The sequence below is a fragment of the Cuculus canorus genome, chromosome 14 (genome assembly GCF_017976375.1).
Source record: "Cuculus canorus isolate bCucCan1 chromosome 14, bCucCan1.pri, whole genome shotgun sequence".
Taxonomy (NCBI): Eukaryota; Metazoa; Chordata; class Aves; order Cuculiformes; family Cuculidae; genus Cuculus; species Cuculus canorus.
Window position 1 is genome coordinate 18,807,518 of NC_071414.1, and position 24,740 is coordinate 18,832,257.

Genomic DNA, 24,740 nt, shown 5'->3' on the forward strand with positions numbered 1-24,740 from the left:
TGGAACCAGACTCAAAACTTTCACACACTCACAGTGCAGAAACAGATTCTGGGCAGTAAAAAACCCAACAAACCAAGAACTGAACAAAATATGTTTTTCCTGAAAAGTATTATTTTATTTTTGAAACACTGTAGTCTCGGATTCAGTAGAATTTATGTCCTGGTAAATTTTCACAATAAGCCTGACGGAAATGTAAAATAGATTCATAGTCAGAAAAAGAATGAGCATCAAAATCACCCTTAAATGTTCTGCTACACTGGTGCCACTGCCAAAGTGGTTGGGTTCTCTCTAAGCACTTGTTATTCACAAAATAAAAAAAAAGTATTATTCACATAAAAAAATAATTTATGTATTTTTTATGGTTGTTCTACACAGTCTGCTCAGCAAGAGGACAAAGCTTTCCAAGTTAAAACAGTCAGAAATAACAGCGCTCAGAACATTTGGGAAGTGTCCTATTATTTAGAATAAAACCAGATAATGATGGATCAATGCATAAACACAACCCTGCCCCAACAAAATCGATGAGGCTGTTGCCTTCAGGTTTACTGCAACAGCCTAAAAATCCCAAGTGCTTGTTTCCCCATCTCTGGAGCCCTCGTGCAATAAAGAATGGTCTTTGTGCGCATTATCCAAGAGTTTCCCCCATAACTGATAAAACCATACGCAGTGAGGATTAACTGAAGGCTTATCTCCACTTAGAAAACGAAAGCAGCCATTTGGCAGCGTGCCTAGAGGGCACCAGTATCTGTCTCCAAAAAATACAACTTGGCTCTCCTGAGGAAGAGACGAGTCTCCCACCCACCCCCGGAGCCTAAGTCCGAGGAGCCGCCGCCGCCGCCGCCGCCTGGGATCGCAGACCCACCAAAAGGAATAGCTGCAGATGCACCAGTTACGAGCTGGCAGTTCCCATGGCAGAGTGAAGCAGCACAGCGTAAACCAAGGAGGGCAAGAGCAGGCAGCAACGCGTCTTTCTTAAATTCCACCTCCAGTTTGGCATAGAGTGAGAGATGCAGGTGAGGAGAGAAGAGGGGACCTCGCTCCCCTGCTCCTTTCAACGCAGGTGCAATCCCCGCGTTCCTGCCCCAGCAGCGCTGAATGAACCACCGGCCTCTGAACAAACCCATCACTGCCGAAGGTCTCAACAGCGGAAAGGCAGAGCAGTTCGACCCAGCAGCCCTGGTGCCCAGTCCCCAACACGGGGTCTGACCCCAGTACGAAACCGACAATAAGGTGACACAGACAGCATTAAAACATTTTGTGTGTTAAAACACGAGCCACATCCGCAGTAAACAGCAAAGAGGGATGCGAGCAGCTGGGATCAGCCCCTTTACAAGGTGCGTGACAGCAGTGGAGGCACTGGACCTCAGGTGTGTCCAGGAGCCTGTCCTGACTCTAGAGGGACACCAAAAGCCTCACCAACATCCTGTGAAAACTGTGGCACTGAAATTACTGCAGACACACCACACACCACCTGAGCTGCTAAAGTGCATGGCTGCAGTCACAAGGAATGTCCCAGCACAGGGATTCAGCCCATCGCTCGGAGATCTCCCTTCAGAGAGCAACCTTAGGGTTGATCATTTGTAGGTAACAAATTCCAGGCAGCAGAAGTGTCTCAAGGAGCACCTAACCCTTGCTGATGAAGCGGGTTCTATTCGCATCCCATCACAAAATCTGCACTCCAGAAGGATTTTGCAGGTTACCTCTTCCCCAGAACTGGGACTGCATTGCTGCCAGGTGTGAACTAGTGGAACAGCACCCATTTCACAGACATAAAACCAACCTCTTTCCAAGCTCTTCGACCTCGTGGGGCACTGGGACCTCAGTGCCAGTGCAGAAGCACCAGAAGAAGCCTCTCCCCATGCAAGACCGTGACTTGAAGCCACCACCAAATCCTGCCAAGTGGCTTCACAACCCTGGGGCCATTACTGTACCCCACCCAGGGGCTCCTTGACCCCAGAGCCACCACCAAGCCCCACTGAGGGGCTCTGCAACTCTGTGGCCACCACCAAACCTGCTGAGGGTTTGTATGAACCTTAAACCACCACCAAACCCTGCTGAGGGGTTCCTTGACCCCAAAGCCACCACTGAGCCCTGACAAGGAGCTCCAGGACCCTGGAGCCACCACTGAAACCCACTAAGGAGCTCCACAATGCCAGAGCCACCACCGAGCCCTCCCAAGGGGTTCTGTTACACCACGACCCCCAACCGGAGGGAGCAGGGTGAGGTCTCCTGGCATAGGGCTGCCCTTCAGGCCTCTCTGTGCTCTGCTCAGCCCCCTCGGTGGATCTTGTTGGGTTGCGGTTGAAGCATGACAAATACCAGCAGAAACCCCACACCTCTCCTGGCAGCAGCCAGAACTCTACATTCTCTCCTCGCTCCCTCCGTGGCCACTCCCTGGGCACTGCCAGTCACCTGCAGAATGACGCTGTTCCCCTTCCCCAGTCCACAGCAGCCCCGCAGGGGTCAGATATTAGACATTAGGAATTGGATCTTTGGGGTAAATGCTTTTCTGTTCAGGTGGGGAAGCCCTGGCCCAGGGTGCCCAGGGAAGCTGTGGCTGCCCCATCCCTGGAGGGGTTCCAGGCCAGGTTGGATGGGGCTCGGAGCCCCTGATCCAGCGGGAGGTGTCCCTGCCCATGGCAGGGGTGGGACTGGATGGGCTTTGAGGTCCTTCTGACCCAAACTATTCCATGATTCTAGATTCCATGATAGAATCATGGAATAGTTTGGGTTGGCAGGGACCTTAAAGATGATCTACTTCCAAGCCAAATTAGTTCCGAACCCAATTACTTGGGCTTTGTTTCCATCTCCATCCCCCTACAGGTCAGCAAAGCCTTTCAGCTCCCCAACTCTTCCCACAAGTTTCGCATCACTGAAATACGCGTCATTTCACTTCTCAGGGCTCTCCCTCCTCCCGCAGCGCGGCTGAAGAGGCTCCTCACGCCCCTCCTGCCCATACCCCGCGCGTCCCCGGCGGCTCAAAGCAGCGCTGCCCTCAAAGGTCCCACTCTGCAAAGCTGCGATCAATAAACAACCGAACCGCACAGACACCGCAACAAGTGGCGGGGGCTGCCCCGTCCCTGGGGGTGTCCGAGGGCCCCCGGAGCCCCTCATCCAGCGGGAGGCGTCGCTGCCCGTGGCGGGGGTGGCGCTGGGGGGCTCTGAGGTCTCTTCCGACCCAAATTCCCCTCCCCGTAGCTGCCCCCGCTGCGCAAACGCCGGCACCGAGCGGGTCCCGTCCCTCGCACCTGAACACGCAGTCGTCCCGCGCGTCCCTGGCGGCGGCGATCAGCCCGTGCTTCTTGCTGAACAGCTTCTGGAAGAGGGTGGGCGGCATCTTGGGACGCCGCTGCCCTCCGCCCGGGCTCCGCGCCGCGATCAGTTCCGCCCGCCCGCCGCCATCCGGGGCCGCCGCGGCTGCGGCCTCGGCACCGCGGGAGGGGCGGGGAGGGGCGGGGCCTCGGCACAGCGGGAGGGGCGGGGAGGGGCGGGACGAGGTTGAAATGGGGCGTGGCCAAATCGGTGATTGGCACGAGGGGGCGTGGGCAGAGCGGGATTGTCAGTGTGGAGAGTGAGCTGTGGGCGTGGCCAAAGTGATTGACAGTCGGGGAAGGCGCTGGGGAGTGGCCAGAGAGGTGGTTGACAGCCGGGGGCGGGGCCAGCGCAGGCAGTGACAGACGGGACAATGCAGAGATTGACAGGTGGGGAGGGAATGGCCAGAGTGGGGATGGACAGCTGGGGGCAGGGGTTGAGGGGGGCCGCGGACAAGAGTTGATTGACAGGCGTGTGCATGGCTAGGGGCTGGGGGCGTGGCCAACGCGTGACTGACTGCCGGGGTAAGGCGCTGGGGGCGGGGCGAGGAGTGCGAGCGGAGGGCGGGGCAGGGCGCGTGACTGGGGGCGGGGCCAGCGAGGACAGTGACTGGGGGCGTGGCAAAGGGGAGTGGCGTGGCCACGACGGTGATTGACAGGCGGGTGGGAGAGGGCCGGGGCGTGTCCAGGGCTGAGCGCCCCCTCTCGGTCCAGGGCTCCCCCACCCTCTGGGGAAAAACCTTTTCCTGATATCCAAGCGAAGCCTCCCCTGGCACAGCTTCTATCAACCACTTTAATAGCTCTTAACTCAAGCAGAGGTCACACAATTAGATTGTCATTAATTAATACATACACCCCCTTACAAGTGCTGCTCAAACTCGGACTGAAGAGACTGCAACTCCTCTGGAAACGTGTGTATATTCAGTACTTATCACACTTATGCAGTAACTCTCAAATTCAAACAGTATCAATGACAAATGTAACTCACAGACATCACCTGTAAAGAATGACTGTGAACTTCAGCAGACGCATGCCATCCAGTGGCACCGGGAGAGACTTCAGGAGAGGTGAACTGTGGGGATTTTACCTCCCTGGGAGCGAGGAGAGTTCTGTACACAATTCTCACTGGTGTTTAACAAAAATCTATAGAGTGAAGCAAGGAGCTTCCCCCGTGTTAGGTGTCTTGGGAGGAAAAAACAGGAACCTTTAGGCAGAAACTGATAATCTTAAAGAAAAACACACTCTGTTACCGGCGCAGCTTTCAGGAGGAAAAAAATATTGGATGCTAAAGAGCTCAGTTTAACCAAGGAATGTAAAATGCAGCAATGGCTGGAAACTCCAGGCAGACACACTCACTCCAGAACTACAGCACAGGAGAATAATTTACTGAACCAGCTTTCTTTTCTCAGCAGCCCCTGAGGAGGGGCCCTCTCCCACCGCCCCTGGCCTGGGGTCACTGAGGGGGGAAGAGGCCACAGGGAGGGCCCTGGGCAGCCAGTTCCAGGGCTGAGAGCCATTGCCCAGAGGTGACATTTTCCACTGTCCAATCAAAGACTCCCCTGGTCATTTCCCTCCATCTCAGCACTTCTCACTCAGGAGAGGAGACCTGCACCCAACCTCCCGACAACCCCCTTTCCAGGAGTTGCAGAGGGCAATAAGGTCTCCCCTCAGCCTCCTGCAGGCTAACCAACCTCCAGTCCCTGTGTGCTCCAGCCTCTCACTGTCCTTGGAGTGAGGGTCCCAAAGCTGAACCCAGGATTCAAGGTGAGCACAGGAGACAATCCCTGCCCTGCTCCTACTGCCACCCCATGGCTGCTCCAAGCCAGGATGCCGTTTGCCTTCTTGGCCGCACTGCTGGCTCTCTTCAGTCACCGTCAAAGCCCCAGCTCCTTTTCCAGCTGCAGCTTCCTGGTGCTGGGTCAGAGAGGGCACCTCTCTCTCGCCTACCTCATCCCCTTGCCTCTCACTTTGAATCAACAGCAGGAAAAGCCAATCCAGTAGAATCCAGTGCATTTATTTCTTGCAATATCTGAACGGGTGTTCCAGCTTTGGATTTCAACACATACAAATTAATGTCTGCAGGTTTAATAACAATTGGAAATAGAAGCAACTCATTGTATAAAGCTCATAGAAAAAAATAAATGCCAAATGCATCAGGTCTTTTCTTTTCCTGGGGGAAAAAAAAAAACCAACAAAACAATACAAACCATCCCACGTCCCAAACAAAGGCCTCGTGGAAGCAAGCACACTCCCTCAGGAAGAGTTGGGAACAAGTCAGAATTGACTGTCGGTGTAGATAGCTGGAATACCACTATTCATTCTTTCTACAAGCAGCTCATTTAACTGAGACAGAAGTTTACATGGTCTAATGAGCCAGGGAGTTTGCTCGGAACACACTTGTGTGTCTAAGAGCACATTCATGGTCCAGCCGGAGCGTACAGTTGCCATTGTACATGTCAAATAAAAGAACCGAGCCTGGGCTGCCCATCCACCATGTAAGGTAAGCCAAGGAATAACTTAGTGATGCCACCACCCGCTGCTTTATGAATCTATGAGCCGAGGGCGGGTTCTGTAGGCCTAGGAAGAGTACCAACACTTCTAAAAACAGTCGCTGCTGCAAGAATACTGCCTCTCTGACCAAGGAGTTGGCTACCTAAGTGTCCCAACTTGATGCACTGACCTCTCCACGAATTCCTAAGAGTGCTGTGGTATTCGCTTGCTCCAATCTGTATTCAGACCATAAGAAGTTGACAACTTAAAGCTTTATTGTCTTTTGCAGTAGTATAAACAAGCGCTGCTGTTCAGTCAATATCCATCTCAGGAAGCTTCTTCTCGGTGGCTGCTGGGGCCGCATTCTGCTCAGCGGCCTGGGCCCCATCGCCAGCTGCCCCCTGCCCTTCCACTGGTCCATTCGGTTCAGTCGGTTTCTGCTCCTCCTTTGGGAGCTCCACTTTCGGTTTTGGTTTTGTGACTATAGGATTACAAATACTTGTCAGCTCCTAGAAAACAGAAATAAAAGACACTTAAGAAATGGTTTCATCTACTTGAAGACCTGTTGCTCAAACTAACTTTGGACAACATCAGATGGATGTGTGAGGGCGAATATTCCCCAATGCAAGTTTAACAGCTGAATACACAACCACAGTCCTGCTCTTAGAGATATTACCTCTAAGTTTTCCTCTGAGCACAAACAATTACACCAAGAAACCGACAGATCCATGGAAATGTAGTGAATTACACAGCCAGGCTTACTTTAGTTTTAGCTTGTATGTCCTTGGCTTTTATAACTGGGTCGAGTGTAAGACTCCTCTTGTTCTGAAGATTAAGTTTGTTGTTCATCCACTCCAGAGCTTCACTCGCACTGTTCTCCACTTTTGCTACGTCTGCTTCATCTAGGTGGTCATACTGTTCATCCTGGAACAGACAAACCCACAGTTGTGCAAATACTCCAACTGAACATGCAAAGGGCACGCTTATTTCCTTAAGCTTTTAGCTTCTAAACACTAGAAGGCCATTTAGCCAGAAGGCTGTTCTAGTTCCAAAGCCATTAAAGCCGATCACCCACAGCTGCAATGAGAGAGCTGGAGTTCTGCTGCTGCTGCAGAACTCCAGCAGGAAATCCCCTCCAGGAGGAAATCAATGCCCAATTAAAAAGGCTGTCAGATTTAAGCTGACATCCATGTCTGAAAACACAAATATTAAAAACGCAGAAGGTAACTGGGAGGTTGCACCAGCTCTTTGTTTAAAGGAGCTTGCTTAAACATCAGGAAAGCTTTGTACTCCTTCCCTGCATTCACCAGAAGTCAGCTGTGGAAATACCTTTGCTTTGAAGGCATGAACAGTTTTCATGTACTGTTGGATTTGCCTCCCTAAGTCCTCAAACGCTTTTGGCCTTTCCTCCGATTCTTGAAATCTTGCCTGAATAGGCTGACCCAGCGTCTGAAACAAAATTTAACAGAAATTAGAAACCATGCACAGCACGACAACATGGTCCCATGAGATCTGACAGGATACATCAACACCTCCAAGTTCCTTGGAACTCTTCACTTCAGGGAGGGACTGAGTCTCCCTCAGTCCCGGTTTGTTTCAGGTCCACTGGACAGCTGCTCGCTCCTCATTCACTTCAGCAAACTAAGTGTTTGTTACCAGCGCTGATCTCCAAATCAGCAGACCTACCACAGGTCCCTGCTCAAACGAGGTCTCCGGATTCGCTAAGTTCCAATAGGGATGCAAGAATCACTTACCTTCAATTCTGCCAGCTTATCAATATAAATCTGTTTGGGTTGGTCTTCACCATCCTCGTAAAGCCAGTTCTCCGTATCTTCCAGCTTCAGCGTGAAACTATTCCGATCCTGAACCAAAAAGGTACATAAGGTAACTCTGTTAGGCAGGTTAAAAGCCAGTTCTCCAAATTTCAAGTCTGAAAATACAGTCTAAATTAACAGTCTCTGATACAGGTCAAAGATTATAAAAATGCAGCTGTTTGTTGTAACAAACTGTATTCAAAGACAGGCAAACCAGCAATACTTACATCTTCACTAACGAATTTCTCATAAATACTGCAGAGTTTGTCTCTCATGTCATAAACATATTCTTCCACTGCATTCTTGGCATCATTCCTCTCCTTCTCTAGCTTATCCTGCATTATCATTTTCCCCTGTAAACAAGTTATAAAGTTAGTTGGCTAAAGAGCTAGTGATTTAATATTTCTTACCAGGATACCTTGTTAGCCAAGGCTTAAGTCTGACTAAATATTTTGAAACACCGTGGTTTACAGAACTGTTCTAAAATGCAGCACATGAACAAAAAAACAATTTCAGTTTTGGTGGGATATCCAACACAACATGGAACAATTCCGCTCCAGCTGGGGAACCTTCACCCTGATGGCAGCAGCCATCAGGCACTTCGTCACCACAGGTGATTTTGGAACCAGTGACCCTGTGAACCAGCTTTCTTTCCTGCAGAACACCTTCAGTGACAGCATTCCCATAACCACTATCATGTACTTTGGCTCAACAATGAGAGGACAGCCCAAAATTTCTGTGGCAACAGTGACATTTGCAGCTCCGGCAAGTAAGAGTTTACCTCATTCTCAATGAATAAGTTCAGCATGTCTTTGCCTATCTGCCACACCAACTGATTCTCGATGGGAAGGTCCACTGTAGTTGTCTTCACTTTAGCCTTCTTGGCCTGGGGCGGCTGATCCACTTTCTTGTCTTTTGAGTCAGCCTGAGACGTCTGCATTAAAGAAACACATTCTAAGTAAAACCAGCATCACCAGTCCATTGAAGCCGAGTATTCAAGACTTGTAATAGAAAAAGCATTACTGAATTAGTACATGTCTCTGCACCAGAGCTATGTACTGCCATTCTGACACTTGAGATGGTAAAGAAGCCAGAGGGAACTACTGCAACTACTGACCTTTTCCATGCACACTGGCTATGTTAACAAGGTGATGGCACTTACAGTGGAACGCTTTTGTGGTACTTAAGTTACCAAAGACTAAATGATTATTGCTTCCACGAACAGGAGAGGTCACTCATGTTATCAGTACCAGGTCACTTGATGGGCCTGCAATTATCCATGCCATTTATGGACTTCTCATCCCAACACAGACCAATACACTCAAATACAAGTTGAGCTTCCAGAGCTACGATGAAGGCAGCAGCCAGCTTATGCACTACATATTCTCGTCAATCTTCCAGAAGTATCCTCTAAGAAAGATCAGATGTTCACGTTACCTCCATTTCCTCAGACTCTGCCTTACTTTCTGGTTGGGCAGGCTGTTGTTCTTCAGTCTTCTGTTGCTCTTCCTGGTCTACTTGCATCTTCTGAAACTCATAGAAAGATCCAATTAGACACAGTAAACAATGCAGATCATTGCTTCAGTCCTTAGGCTGATCCATTACATCTAATGCTCTTTAGGCAAAACACGCAGCATAACGAAAACTGAAGCCGCATCTCACGACATCACTGAAAGTTCTAGTCTCTGCTCAGGCAAGGAACAGCTCTGTAATTATGAATCTCATCTCTATCTCAGTCCTGGTTTGAAGGGATCTGTCACTGCTGTGACTTACTTCAGTTAGTACCTGATCACATCTTCACGTTTTAGTTGCTAGATATCTACTAAATCCTTATCTAAGTCTTGGGGCCTCCCCAGAACCTGGGCAATTACGCTTCATCTAAACAGCAGTTTTCTAAGTAGCTAATGGCCCTGAAGCCCATTACCTCTTCCTCCTTTGCATGCTGATCTGTTTCCATAGGCTCTTCGTTCTCATCAGATTTATGAACCTCCACTAAAGATGCACTTGAAACACTGAAGATACCATGGATATTTACTCTAACTTTGACTTTCACTTTTGAACTGGATCCATCTGTTTGAGGAGTGACCTTCTGAACCAAGAAGTGAGCTAAAAAAATAAGAGGAAAAAAAAACATACCCTTTGATTACATTAATTGCTGAATGTGAAGTAAAACCTGACTGTTGCTGGCAGCAGATCACTGCGATGCACTCAGAAGATATCATATCTTACTGAAGTCTAACGAGTCAGTTTTTCAGTCAGCAATGCTAGGACACAGTTACTAGCAAACCTTTGTTGCCAGCTTTTACAGCATCCTGTACTTGTACCACCGTAAGAGACTGCGCAGTGGTGAGCATGCCCCTTTCAGGCTTGATCCAACATTAGGATGTTCTTTATTTAGTCTATTTGTCCATAAATTTTATGTTACTCCAATCACTTTACTGTAGATCCATGACTTCGCAGACCTCTCCCTACTGTATTTGTAGTAGGTTGCACTTTCCAGACTATATAATTAGAAAGACTACCTGAAACATGCACAAGGCTATCAATAAAGATTAAAGGTAAAGAATGGTCTTAACCTATAGCAGGGTCTGGGTAAGGCAACTCCTTGGGAAAACTGTAGTACGCCTCGAGAGTAAAAGGTTCCTTCCTGTAGAACGTGAGGACCTTAGAAAATGGAGCAGCATGGTTCTTGGGAAAGACCTCACATTCACTGAAAGAGAAAACAGGGCATTTGTGGGACAATGCATCTGATAAAGCAGCTTTCCCTTGAGGTATGTATATCTACAAAAGTTTAGTTAATTTTAGGAGGCAACAAAAGAGATTTTAACCTTTTAGGTTTAGAGCCATATAGGACATGCTAAACTACCACCCACCCCTGGTTTTGTTTTCTACTAACCTCAGAAAAACTATCAAAACCTAAATTGTTAAAAAGGGCAATGTTCTAAAAGTGTTATTTACTCTAGTTGCCACCAGTTTGTTTTAAGTTGTATGTGATTGTGCATGAAGATTAAACATTTTTGTTACCTTAACCCTTCCTCTGCTGGTGAATTCCATCGTAAAGAAATAGGATAGGGTATCAAATCTGTGATAGAAAATTCTCTCACTTTGAAAGCTGGGGATAAAATAGCACACTGAAACAGTACAAGAGTCATTAGAAACAGTCAGACTTCAGGTGAACAGTAAATTAATTCAGCAAGTAGCTATTTAACACAGCTTACTATGTAGATTTACTCTAGGTTAAAGGGAGATCGCTACCGATGGCCTTGAGACCTGCATAATAAGCATGGGAAGCTCATGTGCACCCCTCCTTTTCAGGAAACCGTGACAACCTGTTCACTCTGAAAATGAAAACACACAAGTTTTCTTTCAGAGCCATCACATTTGCTTTGCTATGGGGAGGCTAGTGAATTCTTAGCAACTGCATCAGAAATCCTCAAAGATACTTCTTAGAATGACACAGTACCAAAAGTTTTGCCCACTGTAACTCATCTTCAGCAGTTTTCACTGTCTAGTTCGCACCACTGGCCAAATAGTACTAAGCACATATTAAACATCTGAAGAGGAATATAAGGTGATCAGAGCAAAATACGGTGCATTCAAGTGGCACTAGTACCAATAGACTATTTACTACAATAGTGACCGATTCCAGCTCGGTGCACAAGGTTTCCATTAACAACCTAAGCTTTCATCTCCATCCATGTTATTAAGCAACAGACATATCACAAATTTATCAGTAGGGTTGCAAAAAATTTTCTCCTCTTGCTTAACTGAGGTCTTAAAGGTGCCTGCACAAGAAAACATCATCACATGAGCTTCACCAGACTCCCAGTTTCCAGACACAGCACAAGCACAGGACATTTCACTTCAACAAGCTACACTGCTCTGGCTTAAAGAAAGAGCACAAAGGAATCACTTACAGCTGCTATTCTCATTATTCCAGCTGCTTTCCAGAAGCTTAATTGAATCCGTTCTACAATACACATGAAGTACCTTTCACATTACCTGTGGATTCTGGCTCAAGTATTCATGGATTTCAATAAAAATACTCAGCTAAAGTGAGCAGCACCTACCTGCAGCGCACAGCCTCGTGCCACAGCCTCATCTGCATTCAAAGTTGTGCTGACTTCTTTGCCAAAAAATTTACTGATCTTCTCTTTCACAGCAGGGATTCTTGTGGTACCACCAACTATCTCTACTGCATAGATATCCTCCTTCTTTAACTCTGCAGAGAAGTCGGATATTAGCTTTTACAGATTAAATGTTTGTTTTACATTAATATGCTAACATTGTAAACAGTTTGACAAGACCAACCATTATTTCAAGCTTGTTCCGAATTTCTAAGCAACAAGGATTTCAGATCTTAGCCTGTGTGAAAAGGTTTTTTTAAAGAGCTTGTAACCACTAAGCCAGAAATTGTCAGCTGTGCTAAATCCACCCATGCGGGTTCTGTCAGCACCCAGAGGAAGCCTGCACTATGGACATCCTGTTACACGCAGAACACAATGCATACACACTTACTGGCTTGCTCCAGCACGCTGCGGAGAGGTGGTTCCACTCTTGCGAGGAGCCCATCACACATCTCTAAAAATTTGCTTCTGTTGGAAGAAGCCATAAATAAAGCTACATCACATCACGAGCAACTTAATGCTGCAAACGCATGAGGAGGGAAAGAATGCCATTTGCAGGGGTTTCTCTTCCCCAATCCTAGTTTTACTCTTCTTTGGTGTACTCTCATGACAAACATGGTTCTAGTGATCTTGGCATGCTTGCAACATTCACAGCTCTCCCTCCAAACTTGAGGCTACTGACCAGGGTCTAAGCACTATCATTTTGAGCAACATACCTGCATATGTCCTTAAGTTCCCCACCTCCCTCCAGTCCCAAGAACTGGCTTCTGTCTTGGCTGAAGCACCTCGAATGAAGGGCGCTCTAAAGCTTTCCTGTGTAAAAGTCTAAACATTACCTGTTCATTGTTCCAGAGACATCTATGTCGTTCATGAAGCATTCTATGTTCAGCGGGAGATCAGAGGCATTCGCGCTCATCAGTTTTTTCAGTTTTTCACATTCCTGGTACAGCCTCAACAACGCTCTGATCTTTGACTTTATGTCTAGTTTGTATTTTTTTCCGAATTCTTCACAAAAGTAGTCAACTAACACTTCATCAAACTTCCTGCCTCCCAGGGTTGTATCAAATGATGTAGCAAGAACCTTAAAAAATATTGAACTCCTCAGTACCAGTACAATTCGTTACTTCAGTGAAACCAATTCAGTTAATGCCAAAACATTTCTTTGTTTAAAAAACTGAAAACTGTACATGAAAGCAAGTATCACAACACTACTGTGACAAAGAATTACACTGGTGCAGCTACTACAGCAGAAATCCAGTACAGCACATTTTTTTCTGCTCTTGCCATCACCAATAAGGAGTTTCTTTTGATGAGCCTTGACTAGAAGTCTACCTCATCCCAAACAAACCTGTGTCCCATACTCCTCTTTCACATTTCACAGATGCTGCTGGCAAGAATTAAACCATTCACTTAGATTTCAGGGCAATCTGAGCAGCAATAGCATCACTAATATCAGACAGTTTATGTGGATTGCAACCGCAATAACAGTCATATACATCCTAAGAGAAACTTTTGCTTTTAAGGCTTACCAAGCCTAAGCCATGATTATCCCATGCCTTTTGTAGCTGATACTAGGCATGTTCAAAATGCTGTTAGAAAAAGAACTAAAATTACCATGGGCAAACTCCGTCAGCTTTGTGAATGATAATTTTCACAGGAACTGCAGCGCATGCATGGAGCAGGTATTCCTCCAGGAGAAATAAAGACATCTCCTGCCTCAAACGCTAAAAAACAGCCTCGGACACTCAGTCTTCCTATAGTAAGATGACAGCTTTTAAAAGTCTAGGAGATAGGGCAAGGCTTAGCAACACAATCTGTGCGGTAACTTGTACTGCAAGCAGATCGGAGTTTCCAAATTCTGCTTAGCCACTGTCAATTTGAATCATATCCCAGTTTAATATTTGATGCCTCACAAGGGTGGAACATGCTTACACCAAGCTAAAAATAAAACAAGAGAATAAACGTTATTAACTCTTGCAAATAGGTGTTAAGTTTTGATGAAGGAATTGTCTGCAAAGAACACCTGTAGCCTATGCACTTCAGCAGATTCTACTCTTTATACGTATTATGAACTCGATAGAGCGCAGTGAAGTATCACATTATACTCAATTTACCTTCAGACCAGGTTTGGTCTCTACACTGCTAACTGCCTTGCTGTTCAGCTTTCCACTCTATACTCAATCACCTCTATGGTTTGAAAATTTAAAAGAAAAACCTGAGAAACACAAAGTAGCTCATGTTTCCTCAAAGGACGAAACAGAACTACAGAACTAGTGTTTTCAGAACTCCTGCCTTCTCCTCATCACTCCATGCTTTAAAATTTGTTTGTTTTTCTAGCCAATTAAAAGACAGTTACTGGAACTGCAAGGACTATAACAGAAAGACAACTAAAAGATGTTAGTATTTGCTGGAAAACAGTAGTGCCTTGGCAGCTTGCACTTCAAGCACGCCGCAGCCTGCTCAGCTTCCATCCATGTGCAGCTTAATTAGGAGTGTTTTCACTCTTTTACATGAGCTCCACAGTGAACATCTGAAAAGTCTGTCACTTAACCCATTCTAGGAATCCCTGTTTTAATGCTAGATCTCGTGACTAAACTAGAGTATTTTGTGAAAGCAGCACCTTGTCAGGTATGATCATCTCTGAGCAGGTCATTTATTTCAGGTCTGCTGATTAAGGCATGCTTGCTTCCTTCATGCATCGCTCAAAAGCTCTCTGGTTCCCTGCCTTACTTTTAACTCCAAGCAAAGTGTGATTTTTAAGAATATAAGTTGTGCCGTCTGGACGCACTTATGTGAAGACAGGCAAGCTCACTCATCACAGGTGATGGATGTACTGATGAGTATTTGTATTGGCAATTAAAATGGATGCATAGCAGATTGCTTACTTTCAGTTTTCCTTTGTTGAATGCACAAACAGAAACTTGATATGCAGAATGCCCCATATCCACAAAAACAACATTCCGTGGCTTCTCTTCCAAAGCAGGCAGGTCTTGCTTATAGATTCCATATGCAAGGGCAACTACAAAAAAACGAGAGTCAAAGGGTATACTTACAATACTCGGTTTTGTAATTCCTTCAGAAATAAATGGTACATCAGTACACAGCATGAACATCTCATCTTACTTTTCAAGCTACAGAAACTGATCTCACTAAACAAAATTCCCAGTGCTAAAGAAACAAGGAAGGACACAGAATAGCATTAACTCCCCCCAGCAGCTGCATTAAAAGAAGTATTCAGGAAATCTTTATGCAGGTGTACAGCAATGAAAAACACAGAGCAGAGTTTAAAAACTATGATTAACTAAGCTATTTTAGGTTTACAAACCCAACAGTAATTCCAGAGGACACAGGAACAGCAACATAAGGTTAACAGGAACATCAGCAACAGGTTAAAAGCCCTTTTATCCACTAAAGCTACAATTTTAAGTGAGGGAGAGAAAAGGCGGCAATACCTGCGGTTGTTTCATTTATTAGTCTCAAACAGTTGAGACCAGCAATCTGTGTAGCATCCAACACAGATCTCCTTTCTGCATCTGTGTAGAAGCAAGGAACCTGCGGAACATCAGAGAACCAATATTAACACTGTAAGAACCACCTTTAGCAAACAGAAGTGTCTAGAGAGTGAGTACAGGGCAGAGGCATCCTTAAAATTTAGTGTTCCTTTTGGTTGCAATAGAGAAATAGCCAAGGAAAAAAAAAAAAAAAATCACATGAGGACAAAGTTCCTGTCAATCTTTTTCCATCCTATCTCACTTATTTTAGGAGCAAAGCACCAGGAACAGGTATAAAATATTATTTACGCTGATAATTAGCAGCAATATAGACACTTCACTGTTAACAAAGGAAATCTAGTTTTTGAAGAGAAGTGAGTAAGAGTCAGTTTTAAGCAGAAAAGACAAAAAAACTGAATTTAACAGCAATTTAACACCACAATCACTTCAGTTTATGCTACAAACCAAATACATAAGACTTATTTGTTGTTACATACTTACCGAAACCACACAGTCGACTACAGGCTTCTTAAGTGCATTCTCAGCGGTCTCTTTTAATTTGGTAAGAAGCATTCCTGTCACCTGCTCAATAGTAAAGTTTCTTTCTTCTTCCATATACATGGCCTTTAAGAAAAAATTGTGTACGCACATTACACTGGACTGAAAACTGTGCACTGAACACAAGAAACACGTGCAAGAAGCTGTATACCAAAAGGAAGCTTAAGAAGCACTGCAGCTCTACGCAACCTTCTCTCGACTCACTTAGCTCATGCGGAGCAATTACAAGAAGATAAAACAAATACTGGAACACACATTTAAGAGTTCACATACACAAAGCAGTTCTGGACACTTTTTTAATCCTGATTGCTAGACAATGCCCAAGATGCCTCCCTACTGTTCTGGATAAGTTAGTTACGGCTAAAATCCAAATCAGAAGTTCAGCCGTTGCTGACAAAACACAAATTTGTACCATTCCACCCAAATCACTAAGCTGACATCTTGCACCCCTGCAGTATCTAGACAGCAGCTAAATAAGCACACTAGTCAAGCAGCTTCTCTTCCAAACTCACCATGAAGGCAAGGCAAAAAGCACTGCTAAAACAGCTTGTGTGGGACAGGCTTTGCAACGCAGAGATTGTTGAACTGTAAAAATCAGTCTTACTGAACACTTGGAGAGACCATCTGCGTTACTAGTCTTATTTCCCATTTAAGACTTTCCACCCACAAGAGAACAGAAACTACAGCAAGCAGATTCAAAATGAAGAGATAAAAGACAGCTTTATCAGTTTCCTCCTCTGGCTCCTTTCCAAATATGCCAGACTTACCTTGATGCCAGTTGAGCCTGTTGGCAGCTGGACAAGTTCATACGCAAGGCTTTCTTTTTCAGCTTGAACAAAGGGATCTGAGAATGCACGACCATGAAATCTTTTAAAACTTTGTACTGTATTCTTTGCATTTGAAATAACCTAAAGAAAAAGAAATCTTTAATACATCATGTCAGGGGAACATCCGAATTTCAAACAGAAGACAGTTTTGTTCTCATGCTTTCCTCTCTGGAAGGTTTTTGCCAGTTGTACCTTAACAGAACCAAGGCAGCTGCCAGAAGGTAACATCCCACTGACTGCTCAGGTAACGTACTGCAGTCTGAGATTTGAAACTAAATGTACGCTAGAAAACTGAGCCAACATTCATCAAAACCCAGTTAATATAGCACTCCATTTTCATAGTGTATGTGTAGGACACTCCTTACAAGGTCAGGAAGTGTCTTTCCCGTTTACCTGTTTCCTATCACCCTACCTTTCTACTGCACTGCAGTAATTCAGCCACACTTTAAACACACTGATGTGAACTCCAGCTCAGGTCCATCACACGCGCCACAGTCAACACAAATCAGCTCAAGGACCTCATCATGAAGCTTTAAAGAGCCAGGAAGGCCCCAAGATGGTGCTGTCAACTCGAGTTAACTGATGAAAGGCAGACTGACTTTTAATAACAGCAGAGATCAGTGCAAATGGAGAAGTGAAAAATCATTGTAGCTTGTTTTCATGTAGCACAAGCAAACTCGTTTATTTCATTTAGATTACAGCAAGATACATATTGAAAAAAAGCACAGTAACTGAGTAAGCAGAGCACCATACCATGTAACATTTACCTGCGGTTCACTTTCAACCAAGTGCCTATTTCCTAAGTAACCTGGGTGTGATTTTCTGTCAGTTTAGTTTCTGCACAACATACCTCACCTCTACTGGATCTCTGCACCAATGAATTTCTTTAAGCTAGGCAGACACTCAACTCCAGAAAAAGATCTGTATTTAGTTCTAGTATAGTTCTTCTGTTCTTGAATAACATGGTTGTGTCCGGTCATTTTTTTTATTCTAGATAATGATTCTTCACACATCTCTAGGTATTTTAGGCTAAGAAAAACCAAGTGTTTGAAGAGTCACTTCCTGCAGAAGACTTCAAAAATAAATCACGTTTCATAGATGTTTCACAGCAACACAAGATACGACACAGCAGGACCCAAATGCCACAGGCAGGACAATCACCTGAACCTCCTCTCAGTCCTTAAATCATACTTTACCTACCGACACCAACCAAAACTCAAAGTATGAGCAAGAATACCTAAGATGAATATTTAGGTTATAACTGAACCACAAAGAGTCAATAAAGCAATATATATTTACACTTTATATCCCCTTCCTGCCAAAATTACAGCCTTAATGGAATTCTATAGAATGTAGCCACATAACTAAAAGCTATCTCAAAGCACGCAAACTGGAACAGTTAAGGCAGGACGAAACAGTGCTGCTTAGCTTCAGAATTTACATTTTGCAACTTAAAACAATCATATTTATCAGAAATTTGGAAGAGGCAAAGTTTGGGTTTTTTTACATTTCATTATGTACAACTACCAACCCTTATATTTCTATGCAAGATGACAAAGCAGCATCACATGCTGAACAGCCCAATTAAGCTCAGCTGTTCATTGCAGCAAGAGACACCAGCATAGAGACTTTCGTCATCTTCAGTGATAGAAAACACATTCTGCTAACCCAACCTTTGACAGCTAAACTTGCTTTTACCCGAACTATGTCCTCACCTGGCTCTTAGCAGCAGCACCAATCGAGCGATTCTTAGGTCCAAAGGCGATACATGATCTAAAATGAGAAGAACACTGCCAGTTAGTAAGCGACTGGTATAACTGCACTGCATATCTTTTTAACAAAGAGTGTTAATATTAATAACAGAGATATTTTAAACAGTATTTGGTCCATAAAGAGACCTGGTCACTCACTAATATACATATATGGAACGTTCTGGGAACACTGGAAGGAAACAGGCTCCCCAAGTAGAAACAGCAATGCTCCTCACTGCAGAATAGCACTACAACCTAATGTATGTGTGCTACTCCAAGTCATAGATCCAAGTAATAACTGGGTATTGAGACAGACACTATTCTCAACAATTAACCTTGTATCTAAGCAAAAGTTGTTCACCAAACAAAGCAACCATTTCAACTGTCCAGAAGAAATGCAGGAGCTAAACTGGATGCTAAGAAATTCATTTGTAGCTGTCTGTACCAAATGCTAATTAAGGTTTTCAGTTTTAAAGGAAACCCTTCAAGCGCAGGAAGACAAAACCTGCAGAGAAGACTGGAGTTTGAGTTCCACCTGTACTCACTGAAATAGCACAGATCACAATGAAAATGGTACTTTATCCAAACTACTTTGTGACAGCTTGCAGTTGTGAAAGAGCTAGAAAAAAAAACAAATCCTCTTTTTTTGAGAAATTCCTAGTCCTATTAAGCCCCTTGATTTACATATTTAAACAAACTGTAGAAGTCCTAACAAAATTAAATCCAGCCATCTAATCCAAGCTCCTCATACCATGGAGGGAAACTTACTGGGGAAAGAAATTTGCTGTTAGCCAAGCAGCCCTTTTTACTACTCAGACAACCTGCTAACAGTACAATTAAGCTGCTCTCTGGGCAGCAGGTCAAGAAACTGCTTTACAGCAGGGTTACACCACAGGGCTGCTACAAGTAAAATTCCAGCTCAGACCAAGTTGTAGAGCTTTGGTCTTCTAAACAGAAACCATCAGACACAAAACCAAAGACTACAGTAACACAATTGCCTTGGGTTTATATCTCCCTCCAATTTAGCAATAACTTGTGTGAAGCAAAGCCCATCCTAAAGCACTTTTTGCAACAGAACTAACACTTCTGAACAAATCTGTTCTTATTTGAGACCACTATTGAAGGCATCAGTTAACCAGTGAGGAAGCTCTGTGGTACACTGACCCTGAGGCCCACACTAAGGGAACAGGAGCTGCAGAGCACACAGGTAAAAACCTGGCAAGCCCTGGGTAGGATGCTAGTTATTAATTTACTCTGGTCTGCAGAAAGAAATTAAAACACAAACATGAACTATTTTTTTCCTACGCAAGAAAAAATATCCAGCTTCTTCCCTGCTAAATTCACAAGTCCCCAGTTGCCACAAACCCATTAATGTAGATTATAGAACCCTCAGAAGCTGTCAGACTAAAGCCTCGAGGCAGAAGTCTGTCTCAAGACAAGGACACAGCACAGCAATTTGAAAGACAGGCTTCTGTAGTAGACCCTGGAATACCACCCTGAAAGTGCACACATGCTTGTTAAATGCGCTGGCCTCTGCTTGCCTGTATGAACAGGGACACACTGGACAGATAGGACAGTTCTCTCAGCTCCCCTTCTTCCCTCCCTGTCCATCCAACCCTTCTCTCAGTTAACCTTGGCTCTCAGCTGAGCCCTCGGGAGCCCTGCAGGGGCCCAGCACAGAGCTAAGGGAAACAGCAAGAATCTTCCACCAATATCATTCCCCAAATTGATTCACCACAGGAATCAGGGTGAACTCTTCAAATACCAATTATACTGATCCACAATTTTACTGGAAGTAAATAACTAACGGAAGACTTTAAGGAGAAACACAATCGCAGAGGAGGTCAGAGGTCTAACAGAGCAACTTAACTGAAGTATTGAAATTAACCTTAACACCTGCAGGTGCTACTTCACCCTTACCCTCCCACCTGCTTTCACTTCCTTGGAAGACAGACATCCCCTGTCAGCACGTCTCCTCCACACTGCACAGCAGCGGTAGCTTCATCAGATCAGTTACAGCTCCCTCACTTAATCCAAGTCCCCTCATGCTTAAACAGATAATGAAACTTAGGGTTTTTACTAGCTTTCCTCCACCACTCTTCCATTTGAGGAATGCCACATTCAAAGACAAATGCGCTTTGCACTGCTTTTGGGCATACAAGTTCCAATTTTACAGGATTCCAGAAGAATCCAAGTACAGAGCTGAAAGCAGGCTCAGTGGAAGTGTCACCTGCGCCACTGAACTAAGTGCAGTGTGTTCAGTAGGATTTGCTTCACCGATACAAACCATTACAACAATACAGATCTGCTTATCCTTCCGAAAACCTGGATTCACCACAGAAAACCTAAACCAGTGTTTAACCCTGACTGCAAGCCTTGAGGAAAGCTGTGACACCACCCTGTACGACTTCCCTCAGAGCTCAAGAAATGCTAAGCATGAACTTTCCGAATCGGGCTTTCTGTTTCCAAGGCAGGCTGCTAAAAGCCATTAAGAATTTCTTTCACTAGGAGCATTTGCTTACAGAATGGTTTTCTGCATTCTATCAGAACAGCCCTTGGAGATGAAGTCCAGCTAGAAACTACCACTTTCATTATGCCAACTTTTTTCCCAATTTCACTTCAGCCTTTCATAACTGAATCACTTCCCAAAAGAAATGTTGTGCCAAAAAATTTATACAGCTCATCTCCTTCAATGAGCAAGTTTCGTGTTCCGTTCTCGTTCCAGGAGAGGGGATGTCTGGTGCTGTACTGGCTACTCACCTCCCAGTTCCCCATCCCAGTAACTTGTCAATCCGGTGGCTAGTTTCAAGGGAGAGTTTAAAAGACTCCATACTCAAAACAAGCACAAATTTTTGAGAGCCCTGGCTGAACTATGAAATACTCAGGCTGAAGGGAAGGCTGCTAAGCAGCTTTTCTGTGCCCTGGCCCCACAAGCTCGCAGGGAGCACAGCACCAGCTCAGCATTAGCCTCCAGAGCCGGCTGCACTGGGGGAACAGGATGGGAACTGCAGGAGAACAGGCAGAAATGTTCTCTTGTGACCAGAGGAAACAGCCTCAAGTTCTGTCAAGGAAGGTTCAGGTTAGATACCAGAAAAAATTTCTTCACTGAAAGGGTTCTCAGGCACTGGAACAGCTGCCCAGGGAGATGGTTGAGTCACCATCCCTAGAGGTGTTTAAAAGACTGGTGGATGAGGTGTTCAGGGATCTGGTTTAGCAGTGGACAGGTATGGTTGGACTCGACCTCAAAAGTCTTTCCCAACCAAATGATTCCATGATTGCTATCAGAGATAAAGGAGAAAAGCTGTGGGACTCCTGGCAGTGACACAGCCCTTCTATTCCCCACGCCTACTCCTTCAGCCAAGCCCTGCCTGGCCGAGAGCAGCCCTATGTAGCACTACGGCTGTGCTACAGAGCGGTGCAGGGCACAGAGAGACAGCCGGGAGCTGGGGAAGGGGCTGGAGAACAAGCCTTACAGGGAACGGCTGAAGGTACTGGGTTTGTTCAGCCTGGAGAAGAGGAGGCTGAGGGGGAGACCTCATCACTGCCTACAACTGCCAGAAAGGAGGTAGTTGAGAGGTGGGCGCTGGGCTCTTATCTAAAGTGACAGGAACAGAAGAAACAGCTTCAAGTAACACTAGAGAAGATTTAAATTAGATATTAGGAAAAAAAATCTTCATGGAAAGGGTTCCCAAGCACTGGAACGGCTGCCTGGGGAGGTGCTGGCGTCCCTATCCCCGGAGGCGCTTAGAAGCCGGGCAGACGAGGCGCTCAGCGATGGTTTAGCGGCGATGATCCCAAATCTTTTTCGCAACGAGCGATTCTACGGCCCCTCGCACGATGCCGGTCCGCTCTTTCGGCGCCCGGGCAGACACCGCCCCGCTCCCCCGAGGCCCCACCTCAGACCCCCCCAAGACCCCCCAAAGCGCCCCCTCAGACCCCCCGAGGCCCCACGCTCACGGCGTGCAGCGGTCGCTGTACTCATTGGCGATCGTCTCGATGCCGCCGCCGCGGGCCACGGCCACGTAGCAGCTCTGGAAACCCAAATCGATGCCCACCACCGACATGGCTGAGGACGGGGGGTGGCGGAGTGGCGGCGCGGCCCGGTTAAATGCGCGAGGGGCGGGGATTCTCGAAGGATCCCGGCGAGGCCGCCGAGCGCCCAGGGGGTGAGGGGGGGGAATCTCGCGAGACTTGAGGGCGAGACCGCGCAAGCGCGGGAGCGCAAACGATTGGGCGGGGGCTGCGCGTGGCCACGTCCCCTTAGGGTCGCGCCGGGTGGTGTGGCCACGCCCCATATGGCTGGGCGTGTCTTATGGCCACGCCTATTTACTGGGCGACTCCAAATGTAGCCACACCCCTCTTCCATGTATTGCCATATGTATGGCCACGCCCCTTTAGTGACGGGGCGGGGTCCAAACCTAACCACGCCCCCTTCTCAGGTGTGCGAGCACAGCAGCTGGTGGGCGGGGTCGAATGTGACTACGCCCCTTCAGGTTTGCGCAGGCCCTGATTGGCCACTCCTCCTTATGGGTCCGGGCGGGGGGCCAAATATGGTCAAATCACTGTAGCCGCGCCCCTTGATTGGTGGGCGGTGTCACGTGTGGCCACGCCCCCTACGTGCTCCGGGCGGGGCCTTCTCCCTTATGGCAAACGTGACCCCGCCCCCTCGTGGGCGCGCGGATTTCCTCTTCTGTCAGACCGCGGTGCGGGGGGTGCTGGGGCCGCGCGTTAAAAAAAGCCGTTATTCTTGCCTGATGTTACAAGAATTGGAGAAAAATGCGATGAAAGCAGCAGTTGGCAGCACTGCAAAGGGCTCCTTCTTGTCATTTAGTTCTGGAATCACAGAATCTGGAGAAGAGGAGGCTGAGGGGAGACCTTATTACACTCTCTACAACTACCTGAAAGGAGGTTGTGGAGAGGAGGGCGCTGGGCTCTTCTCCCAAGTGACAGGGGACAGGACAAGAGGGAATGGCCTGAAGCTCTGTCAGGGGAGGTTCAGGTTGGATATCAGAAAAAAATTCTTCACAGAAAGAGTCATCGGGCACTGGAACAGCTGCCCAGGGAGGGGGTCGAGTCGCCTTCCCTGGAGGTGTTTAAGGAACGGGTTGATGAAGTGCTTAGGGACATGGTTTAGGGAGTGTTAGGAATGGTTGGACTCGATGATCCAGTGGGTCCTTTCCAACCTGGAGATTCTGTGATCACATTAAGGTTGGAAAAGACCTCTAAGATCATCAAGTCCAACCATCAGCCCAACACCACCGTACCTAAATACCCAATATAGGGGCATGGATCTGTTAGAGCGAGTCCGGAGGAGAGCACGGAGACGATGCAAGGGCTGGAGCACGAGGCCAGGCTGAGAGAGCTGGGGTTGTTCAGCCTGGAGAAGAGAAGGCTGTGGGGAGACCTTCGAGCAGCTTCCAGGGCTGAAAGGGGCTGCAGGAAAGCTGGAGAGGGGCTCTGGATCAGGGAGGGCAGGGAGAGGGTGAGGGGAACAGTTTTGAACTGAGAGAGAGGAGGTGAAGATGAGATCTTAGGGAGAAAAGTTTTGCTGTTCCGGTGGAGAGGCCCTGGCCCAGGCTGCCCAGAGCAGGGGTGGCTGCCCCATCCCTGGAGGGGTTCCAGGCCAGGTTGGATGGGGCTCGGAGCCCCTGATCCAGTGGGAGGTGTCCCTACAGTGGGACTGGATGGGCTTTGAGGTCCTTCTAACTGAGATCTTTCCATGATTCTATGAACATTTCAGGAAGAAAGCACAAGGGACTGGCTGCTTCATCCAAACACCTAATTCTGATAGTTGTCTTTGAAAATCTCAGACACTATAACCATTAAGTCTACTTAACATACTGGCCCTTATTTCTAAAAAGTGTATTTGGTGTTGTTGAAACTTTTAGACATGCATATAATATCTGTAAATACACACAGTATTGACAGATGAGGCTTTAAACTCATAATATTGCACAATGAGAAAATGTGTGAGATGATAGAGGCAATCAGAGCAGTGTTTTTCTTTCAGTACCGTGGTGGTGGGGTGGAAGTAGATGATCTTTAAGGTCCCTTCCAACCCAAACTATTCTATGATTCTATGTTGTGAAACTTAATATTTGGGAATGCTTTTAATTCAGAGGTAAAATGTGCCTAAACCAGGGCAATGTCATGTGTTAGAAACAGGACATTTTTGAACTCCCAGCCCTGTACTGACACCACTGCTCCTGTTTTAATGGTACAGAAAACACGCGGCAGAGAAATTCAATATAGAAAGCAGGAAGGACTGTTGCCTCGAAGGCTGCCGGGCAGCCCACACGCTCGCAATGTCTGGCAGCATGAGGAGTGACGCCGCACTGGCAGCTGCCAGTGGGCTGGGAATTGCATCACAG

General features: G+C 46.4%; 2 protein-coding genes across 3 annotated transcripts in view; both read right to left on the reverse strand.

Annotated features, from left to right (window-relative positions):
* FNIP1 (folliculin interacting protein 1) overlaps window positions 1–3,452 on the reverse strand; it is a 68,571-nt gene extending 65,119 nt beyond the window's left edge. For both annotated transcript variants that reach the window (XM_054079427.1, XM_054079426.1), the window contains exon 1: window positions 3,249–3,452. In XM_054079427.1, coding sequence (XP_053935402.1) covers window positions 3,249–3,337 — 89 coding nt within the window. In that variant the 5' untranslated portion in view covers window positions 3,338–3,452. The remainder of the gene's footprint in view (window positions 1–3,248) is intronic.
* A 1,857-nt stretch (window positions 3,453–5,309) lies between these two features.
* HSPA4 (heat shock protein family A (Hsp70) member 4) lies at window positions 5,310–22,549 on the reverse strand. Its single transcript, XM_009562430.2, has 19 exons — window positions 22,327–22,549; window positions 18,334–18,391; window positions 16,559–16,699; window positions 15,735–15,857; window positions 15,195–15,294; window positions 14,628–14,761; window positions 12,579–12,823; window positions 12,134–12,210; window positions 11,686–11,837; window positions 10,640–10,746; window positions 10,192–10,325; window positions 9,540–9,721; window positions 9,053–9,142; window positions 8,397–8,549; window positions 7,843–7,968; window positions 7,556–7,663; window positions 7,131–7,250; window positions 6,564–6,725; window positions 5,310–6,310 (listed from the first exon to the last, which is right to left on the reverse strand). The coding sequence occupies exons 1-19, from the start codon at window positions 22,431–22,433 to the stop codon at window positions 6,113–6,115; spliced, it is 2,517 nt and encodes an 838-aa protein (XP_009560725.2). The 5' UTR covers window positions 22,434–22,549; the 3' UTR covers window positions 5,310–6,112.
* Window positions 22,550–24,740: the final 2,191 nt, after the last annotated feature.